Below are 9,646 nucleotides of genomic sequence, written 5' to 3' on the forward strand. Positions count from 1 at the left end.
CCAAGTGTAAGAAGCTACCAATACCTGTTGAAGAATACACGAGTACGATTTTGATTGATTTTCCCAAATGTCATGCAGATATGTATCGATCGCACATCGCAAAACTGAAAGAGTATGCGCTGATGCGGTTGGTGAATCTGATGCTGTTGAATAGACAATGGATATGGTTTTTTAAGAATTGATTTTTACGAAGTCAGGCCAAGAGGCACGATCGTGCGTGACGAGTCAAAGGGAAAAATATCATAACAAGATGACAGAGGGGGAGGCAAAAAGAGATCGCTTTTCTTTATCATCCGACTTGAGAATCTAAGCGAATTGAGGTATCGGTAGGAGAAGAAAAAAAAACACAAGGACGTCAGAAGTCAGGACGATGATGACGATGTTAGTGTGGCGTGCAGCTGTGTGGGTGGGGCGGCCGCTGTCTTCAACGTACGCGCACTGCACGAGCGGCTTTTGTGGATTACGGGTCGACTCTTTAATTGCCATTCCGTGTTCGCCAGTGACAACGGAGCCCGGTTCCTAATAATAAGAAGAAAGAAGATGGAAGACTATGGAATAGAAAAAAAAAAGGGCGAAACGATGAGCGATGAGAAGCCAAAGAGTTCGAGTGTTGTAAACTGTAGATATGCAGGGAATAAGACCACCGTAGGCCGAGTCGATGGCACATCAAAGGGAAGTCGAAATTTTTGCGGGCACACAATCACTTCCTTAGCTCCGTTGCTCCGAAGCAATTCACAATCACTAATGTCAGGATGATATTATTCCGGTTGTTTGACTGTTCAATTACGAACACGCAATAATGATAAGCTTTCCAAAATGGTGACATTTATTTCAATTTGTACTAAAATCAATGAATTGCTAAACATTTCAACGTGTACCGCCATCCATAGTTCTGTTTCCTCTCAATCAATTTAACACAACGCCAAGAGCCAGGGTTGAATACTACAAGTCGATAAAGAAAATAATTTCGCTAAAAACGGGAATCAATAGGGTGTGCAACAGAAACATAATGCCGGCACGTAGTTAATGCTCATGTGTGAACATTTTACAAAACGCTGAAGGGATGCGCCTATATCTTCTATACGGGGGCTACTGGCTGCTTATACCATCCAGTAGGTTCCTGCATCCACATCAGTTCGTCAGCGCATAGTCAATAGCCTGGAAGAGCCCTTTCTCTTCCCGCCCTTTCTTGCTATAGCTTTAGCAATCTAGCTCGTCTTGCTCCCTCGTCGACATTCTATCCAGTGGTGACTCCTTGGACGGGCGTAGTCATCGCTTGAGCTCAGCACTGACGATTGCTGGACAATCTGTTTCGTTTCACACATCCATTCTTGCCAGCAAGGCTCTACATCTGCCTATCTTAATTGTGGCCTAAATCTAGTCAGTCAACATCGAAAGGTAATACAACTATATTTCTATTGCACACTGACTTCTCTTCCGTACTTCAATATCAAGCTAATAGAGATTTTATTTGAACGGATGATTCCAGTAGGTCCAGCAATGACTTGACAGGTGCGCCTGAAAACAAAAATCAAGGTAAAAAGCAACAACTGATTGTAATAGTACTGCGTACGTACATGGCCCAACATGTTGCCTTTTGATAACATTAATCAAAGCCATCGTGATCCATGATTCCGACAATCGGATGTATTACGCATGACCCAACGAAGCGCCAGGAAAAGGAAGAGAAAAAAAAATGAAAGAACAGAGAATTAGAAAAAGAAGGCATTCGTTGCATGTAATCAGTTGAGCATGATCCGGTTGCCATTGAAATTGATTGTTTCTATTCTTCTCCTCTTTGCGCGTCCTGAATGCAACCGCTTTAACATGATTGTTGACTACGAATCAGCTGATACGTTCTCTAATTTTGCGTTTTGTCATGTACCATCAAGCACGACATGGTCGTTCCACATTTGTTCAAAACTTGGCTTAGAAAATCGTGTATAATATAGTGCGCTAGGCACAGTGCGTTATTTTCCACCATTCAGTCCGTGTGTAAAGATCAATTGGCCTGGATAAGCTTATGAAATAGTACTTCAAGAATTTCATTTCAATTTTAATGAATTTCTTGTACATTTCATTTTGGCTGAGACTATCCGTTATTTACGTAAGGTTAATGTAATGTCATACCGCAAGCGAATTTGATGACAGTGCAATGACTCCACATCAGCTTTAGATTGCCAATTAACAACCTGTCTCTCTAACACACATTAAGTAAGCCACCATTCACCTTTAGCCTGTCCCAGCTCAATCAAGAATTTCCATCCGTCCTCTATTCTTTATCGATAAAAATCATTTACTCGTCCGCTCTTATCTTCCCTTGTTAATGAAATTGCCGACGGAAGGCCTAGAGCTACGAAGAATGTGCTAATAGACAGGCACGAGAACGGGAAAGACAGGAAGGCAAATGGGTTTAACAAAAGATGTTGGTCTGCCACGAAAAGAAAATCAAAAGTCCCAACCAAGGTCTTAAGTTGTTGCTCCGGGCAGACCGTCCATGACAATCAATTCCAATCAGGCACGTCGTGGCATTAGGCAGCCATATAGACTTTATTAAAACTTGGAAAAAATTATTTCGTTTGGCGAAAGCTCCAGGAACAGTATGTCGCTCCCTGGAGAAATGAAAAATGAATAGCAGTAGAACTACACACACACAAAAAAAGGGCTCTAATAATTGAAATCTTTCTTTGTGTGTGTGATTTTCTTTTTTCATTCATCATCATTTGATCTTTTCTCTTCAAGTTGGCTACGAGGACGTCCATCCTAGCTTCATCTTCAGATTTTCTCTGACGAGTCATTGTTTCAAATTTCACAGCTCCCATCCCCACATGCTCACATTTTGCCCTCACTGTGTAAAAACCGAGGCGCTTGCCACCACCGCTATTGATAAACGCAGTGCTTCCCCTTTTCTTTCCAAGTACAGCAACAACCGTCTTGTACTACATTAGGCTCCAAAGCGGGGACCACTACGTGCTTGGACGTGATGAAACATTGATTGGGTTTCTTTATGCCAAGTCTGTTATCATATGTGAATGGGAGCTGAGCGAAGCCAACAGTCGTGGGCTGCTTGGATAACATTATATCAGTCGACAAGCGTGCTCACAAGAGGACGAAGTCAATCAGAAAGAAACTCTGTACTGGGCGGCAATGGATGTTCTACGCTAGATACAGTCACATACCTACAAATAACACAGATATAGCTCTAGCAGTTTGTAATCCTCTTTTCCTTCGTGTTATATTTTGCCTCTTTTTTTCTTCCACCTTTGATTGGGCTCTTTCCTACACCCTGTAAGTGAACGACGTAGGGGGTTAAGAAACTGTTGAACACGTTCGACAGCAATCACGATCTGCTGGATGGTGGTAGTGAAGTGTATATAGGTAGGTATCCTATAATTCCGTTGACAGGAATACATTTCGATCGAACAACAATAGATATCGTGCAGCTAAACTAATTTTGAAACCAACGATGGATCTTGGATTTGACAATTCATGTTGAGCTCTTGCGCTATCCAATCATGTTTTGTCTTTTTCTTCTTGATGTTTCTGTTTTTTTTTAAGGAGACCATCTTCACGGAGGCTGCTATCGTCCAACATGGGGCTCCTCAGCGAGGAATCGATGGAATTCCTGGAGCGATGCCGCCGCTCGCGCCGTTTGGTGCTCATCATCGTGGCCATTGCGCTCCTGTTGGACAACATGCTGCTCACAACTGTAGGTAAGAATTGCAAGAACTGCTAACCAAGGATTTAAAAAAAAACGGAATTAAAATATTGGCATTTTAAAATTCGAATGGACAGTGGATAAATGCAAGATCAAAATGTTGCTTTGGTAGCAGTCGATTTGTTTTGCAATCGAATAATGTTTCCGATCGAACCTTTCCTATCAGAGAATCTGTGTGCTGAAATGAGATGCCATTGTAAAGATGATGGATCGATAGGCCAACGTTCTTTATATGCCTATTGTAGCTCAACTGAAAGCAGGGAAGTGGCTGCCTTCAAATGCAAATTTCAGGCCCATTAGCACTCTGCGCATCATTTGCGTAGCATATATCATAGCCAAGAGTCAACAAGCGCTCTTTATTCTTCTTGAAAACATCCCAATTTCAGAAACGAATGGCGGCATATTGTCATTTTTAGTAGTGTTGAGTTTCTGCATATTTGTTTTAGTAAACACGTCTATAGTTCAATAACATTCGTCATCGAAGCTTTCCTCTTCATCTATTTAAATTTCATTTGCTATTGTCAACAAAACTCATTTTGGATTTACGTTGTATTCCATTCTATTTAGTTCCCATCATCCCAGAGTTTTTGTACGCCATCCGCCATCGTCACGATCCCGTCAACAACGTGTCTGTGGTCACCGAGGTAACTGAACCTTTTTCAATCTACACGACTAGCACTATGCCCGGCTTGTACGAGAACGGAGCTTACGAAGAACCTGGCACTAACGTCACCTCTCGCTGTCTCCCTGACAAAGCTAAACGTGAGTTCCATATGCTAAAATGCATCCCCTTTAAATCTGTTTGTTTATCGAAATTTAAAACTTGTTTTTAATTTCCCTACTTCAAAATCAAATGGATGAGATGTTTAATTATTGTTTTGGGTAGCGTAGATAATGGACAATTTCACATGCAGGTGATGCTGACTACGAGTTCAAATACATGGCGAAGCACAACGAGCTCATCCAGGAGAACGTCGAGGTTGGAATCATGTTTGCTTCGAAGGCTTTCATCCAGTTGCTAACGAACCCGTTCGTCGGACCACTAACCAATAAGTGAGAAGCGCATTTTCGCTCCAAACAATTAATCAATGTCGCCGCATTGCTGGCGGCCACCATTTGGAAAGCAATCGCCCCCTAGTCCCGCGCTGGTGATTCCGGCATTCATATTCATAGTCTCCTCGATAGCCCGTAGCCGATAAGGGCATTGCGATTCGTGAAGAATGGCTCCATAAACTGGGAAAGGGGCAAAAAAAAAGGGAAACGGGATGGAGTGCGTACAAAACTATCGTGCAACATGTGTGCGCACAAAAGGGTATCCCACGAGAGCTAACCCTACGGTTGATTTGAGTTTCCACAAACTGATAATGAACAACCATATCCTTCTCCGCCCACCCGTACACTGTTCTATTACCTCCATCGCTCGCCATGGTACCTCATAAGCAAAAAGATGACGGATAACAACGTTTCGTATATAAATAAACGTGTACGAACCGTTGCGTTGCGTTTCTTGCGAGCATTTCCAGCAGTTCGTATCGGCTTCAATCGATTCCTTCATCCTTGAGAGACTTGTTCCCATGACGCTGGGCACGACGACCTCGACATTTGCTCACTCTTTCTATATCGCTCCAGCCAGCAGTTGACTGAGTCGCCTAGATACTAGAGGTCTCGATAACGTCCGTCAAAACAATGAATAACAGTAGAACCTAAATCGAGAAAAGTCTTTTCTGTAGTTAAATTAGTAATCTTCTAGTACAGAAGAAAGCAAAGAAAATCTCTTTCCTACTCCTTATGTTCGTTCAAGAATTAACTTTTTTATACCCGCTACGTGTGGGAGGTCAAATAGTTTCCTTGTTACGGGATGGAACTGTGTAGGGCATAGAGTTCATTGCCCTTCGTTATGTCCCCATGTTGTTTCATCATCGTCCTTATAGGCCGCGAGTGAGTCAGGTGAAAATCCCTAAATGATTTGACGCTTGACATGATTAATCCTACAGACAATGTATCAATGCTCGTCAGCAGAGACCCTTTTGATTTATAGAACACATCGCACACGAGCTTTAGTTGGAATTGAACTTTGTTCTTTCCTTCTGCTTTTTCCTGGAGAGGTTAATTTCAACTCGTGATAACTACGAAACAAAACCTTTTACTTGAGTTATCGATCGCCAAACAAATTAAGTTGCGTAGTTAAAATAGTGTTATTTAATTTAGATTCTGTCTTAATAAAACAATGACATCAAATTTGCTTCTTGTGACTGTTATCAGGATTGGCTACAGCATCCCTATGTTCGCTGGCTTTGTCATCATGTTCGTATCAACAATCAGTACGTTCACGTGATTCTTAATAGTTTCCCACAACAACACGTAATAAGAAATTTAAAAATTGCGTTTAATGATTTCTGACAGTATTTGCATTCGGGAGAAATTACACGGTCCTATTCATTGCTCGAGCGCTTCAAGGCGTGGGATCTTCTTGTTCCAGCGTTTCTGGTAAGTCTTTAAAATGGAAGAAAAGTCAGTCAATTGAAAAGATCGGTATCATGCATGCTTTATAACTGCTACCATAGGAATGGGCATGTTGGCTGCTTGTTACCCAAACGACGAAGAACGTGGCAACGCGATGGGCATTGCACTTGGAGGACTAGCCCTTGGCGTTTTAATCGGTACGTAATTTTTAAAATTTCAGCTGCAAATTGGCAATTAGACTAACGTGTATATTGGTTTTAATGATTTAAGGGCCTCCTTTTGGTGGCATTATGTACCAGTTCGTTGGCAAAACGGCTCCGTTCCTTATCTTGGCCTGTTTGGCACTCGGCGATGGACGTAAGTGTATTGCATCAAAGTATCCATATCTACTGTAATTAAACTTTTACTATTGGTACGTAGTGTTACAATTGCTTGTCCTTCAACCGGCCATCGCCCAGCAAGAGGACGAACCACCGTCTGTTAAAGAACTGCTGATGGATCCCTACATCCTTATCGCATCCGGTTAGCGACCTTTCTCCTTTATATTATTCCACATCCATCTGTAATAAAACTAATTCAATATCTGCATCATCATTTAGGAGCCATCACATTTGCCAACATGGGCATTGCCATGCTAGAACCATCGCTGCCAATCTGGATGATGGACACCATGTGCGCAGAAAAATGGGTCAGTATTTGTATGTCTCGCAGCCTCGTTTCAAACTATTCTGATCATATTATTCGCCATTTGACAGCAACTAGGTGTAGCTTTTCTACCAGCATCAATCGCTTACCTGATAGGAACTAATCTGTTCGGTCCCCTTGGCCACAAAATGGGCAGGTAAAGTCATCATTAAGCAGTTCAAATATTCTTATTTCATTTAAGCCTTACCGTATGGACTCTTTAAATCAGATGGCTTGCGGCTCTTGTCGGTTTAGTGGTCATCGGAGTATGTCTCATGCTGGTAATATATCTATGATTTTAGCAGCCGTTTGCATGACTAATTATTTCAACTTGCAATAGATCCCGTTCGCGACTGACATAGGAGATCTGGTTTTGCCGAATGCCGGGCTCGGTTTTGCAATTGGTATGGTTGACTCTTCGATGATGCCTCAATTGGGATACCTAGGTAAATATCCTCACATTTTAGCATACAGGTAATAAAATTTTATGTTCTTTTCTAGTCGACATCCGTCACGCAGCCGTTTATGGTTCCGTCTATGCCATTGGAGACGTGGCCTTCTGTCTTGGCTTTGCTATCGGTAGGTTAAGAAACGCATAGGACTAACAATGGTATAGCAATGTGTCACAATTTTCTATGCTACAGGACCCGCTCTCAGCGGAACTCTAGTTCAGACGATTGGTTTCGGATGGATGCTTTTCGGTATTGCCATCATCAACTTTATGTACGCTCCGCTATTGTACTTCTTGCGCAATCCGCCCACTAAAGAAGAGCGGCAGGTAAGAAAAACGATTGTCCAAACAGAATGTATTTCGTTGTAGAAAAAGAAGTTGGATAGTGAACGTCACAAAAACTCTTTGCGGGTGTTAGTTTATGATTTTTTTTTTTTTTTTTTTGGGGGGGGGGGGATGGAAGGGGATTACAATTTCATTACAACGAACACTTTTATTTATGACGATTGACTGAGCTTTTGGCTCTGCCCATAGTGACGTAAATGACTTGAAGGAATTTATGTTACACATTTGATGTTATTTCAGTGTCTTGCCATGGCGGAGAAAGCTACCATCAGTTACAAGGCCTTTCAGAAAATGGAAGAAGAATATCCGTAAGAAAGAGAACCCCCTCCCAAAAAAAATTAAGGAAAAGCGAAGAAGATGGACCTCCTACGACGAATGAAAAAGAAATCAAAGAAATGTGAATGCCAAACGAAAGAATGAAAGAATTTTCACCACACCCAAGCGGACCCAACGTCCAACCGCGTCTCATTTAAATTTTAATTAAAAGCCAGAATCCAATAAGATTGACGGCATATCGGATGACAACCTGTCACAAGACCCGCTATGGCTGAGCGGGTTTCTGCCAGCAGGGCGTTTCCATACCGATTTGATTTTTTTTTTAGCGATTTCGCTAACGTGACGCGCAGATTTCAAAGGATGACGCTGGGACGACTTCATCATGTGTGGTGAACTGGGCTCTCTCATCAAACCCAGGCAGTTCTTTTTCTCACAGGTTCAAAACTTTGCACAATCGGGTGACTTTACAATAACAAAAATTTTTAAGTTTAAATTTCTTAAGTTCTCTGAAATTTGTTTCTGCTTTACGCCGAGTCTTTCGCCGTGCTGCGTCTATCCATGTACCGTGTGCTGTGTGTATACTATCGCATCATCATCTAATCTTTTGACTGTTCTATTTGTTGATGGAAAAATCGATGTCAAATGAATGTCACACACCACCATTAGCATCTCTTCTATCTTCAATCTTTTATTTCATTTCATTTACAATGGTAGAAGGATTTATTATTTTTTCAAGCGGCATCTACGTACCGAGCGAGTCGTCTGTGAAATCAGCACGCTTTCATAATCAAAACGAACCATAAGCTCTATCAAGCAGTATCAACAACAACACGAAGACACCCAATACTTCTCTCCATTTCAATCACGAATGCCTCTCCACCCGAGTCAGGACGTAAAAAACATCTTATTTGGCGTAGTAAAAATAAAGGACTTGTATCAACTTAATCTGCGTCTTCGTGTCCCGAAAGAAAAGCAGGAATTTATGACCATAAAGACGTCTCAGTATCCCAAATAAACTGAAGACACGTTTCCATCCCAAGTTCCCTTCTAACAAGACCGGTCTTGAGTTATTATTACGCAGAGCATCCTTTAAACTGTAAAGGATTTTCCCCTTTTTTTCCTTGTTGTTCTTTTTCCGACGAGGTCATAACACCGAAAGGCTCCAGACGAGATTACCGTCGAATTTTTTTTTTATAGTCGATGTTTTTTCTTTTCTTTCTTCGTTCTGGAAAAGAAAGTTAAAAGGCGGCGGTTGGGTAAAAGTCATACTGGTTCTATATCTACGTATAGAAAAGCACGAAATTAGATAGACAGGTCTTTTTGAACTGTATATGTATTTGCTGTGGAGTACTGAGTAGGGAAGGATTCAACAGAAGCTTTAAAAACTGGCAGTGAAGAATTCTCAGATTTTCAAACCAGACAGAATATTTTTTTTTTTTTTTGTCTTCAAAACAATCTAAAAAAAAAATGTTGACACAACAAGGCATAAAGAGTTGGTGGCTCGTCGTCAATCGGGAACACTAGAATCGTCACTCACCATCCGCACTGTGCGGATCGTGCGGATGGGATGTCGGGGCGGGGAGTTGAAAGTGATTTGGATCATGTCAAAAAAATGTTAGAATTTTTCATTTTCATCGAAAAAAAAAGTATTATACACCTGCTGAACACGTAATTGAATGAACACAGCATTGATGCGTCAATAGAAAGCG

At 41.5% G+C, this 9,646-nt stretch overlaps 1 protein-coding gene across 1 annotated transcript; it reads left to right on the plus strand.

The window, feature by feature from the left end:
- Positions 1-1,153: 1,153 nt before the first annotated feature.
- On the plus strand, positions 1,154-8,042 carry LOC130690887 (synaptic vesicular amine transporter-like). The gene is made up of 17 exons (XM_057513750.2): positions 1,154-1,398; positions 1,490-1,536; positions 3,559-3,713; positions 4,286-4,480; positions 4,633-4,771; positions 5,981-6,039; positions 6,122-6,205; positions 6,283-6,378; positions 6,452-6,538; positions 6,602-6,703; positions 6,781-6,869; positions 6,937-7,022; positions 7,095-7,146; positions 7,206-7,311; positions 7,367-7,444; positions 7,510-7,643; positions 7,902-8,042. The coding sequence occupies exons 3-17, from the start codon at positions 3,593-3,595 to the stop codon at positions 7,971-7,973; spliced, it is 1,500 nt and encodes a 499-aa protein (XP_057369733.1). The 5' UTR covers positions 1,154-1,398; positions 1,490-1,536; positions 3,559-3,592; the 3' UTR covers positions 7,974-8,042.
- Positions 8,043-9,646: the final 1,604 nt, after the last annotated feature.

The sequence above is a fragment of the Daphnia carinata genome, chromosome 1 (assembly GCF_022539665.2).
Source record: "Daphnia carinata strain CSIRO-1 chromosome 1, CSIRO_AGI_Dcar_HiC_V3, whole genome shotgun sequence".
In the NCBI taxonomy this organism is placed as follows: Eukaryota; Metazoa; Arthropoda; class Branchiopoda; order Diplostraca; family Daphniidae; genus Daphnia; species Daphnia carinata.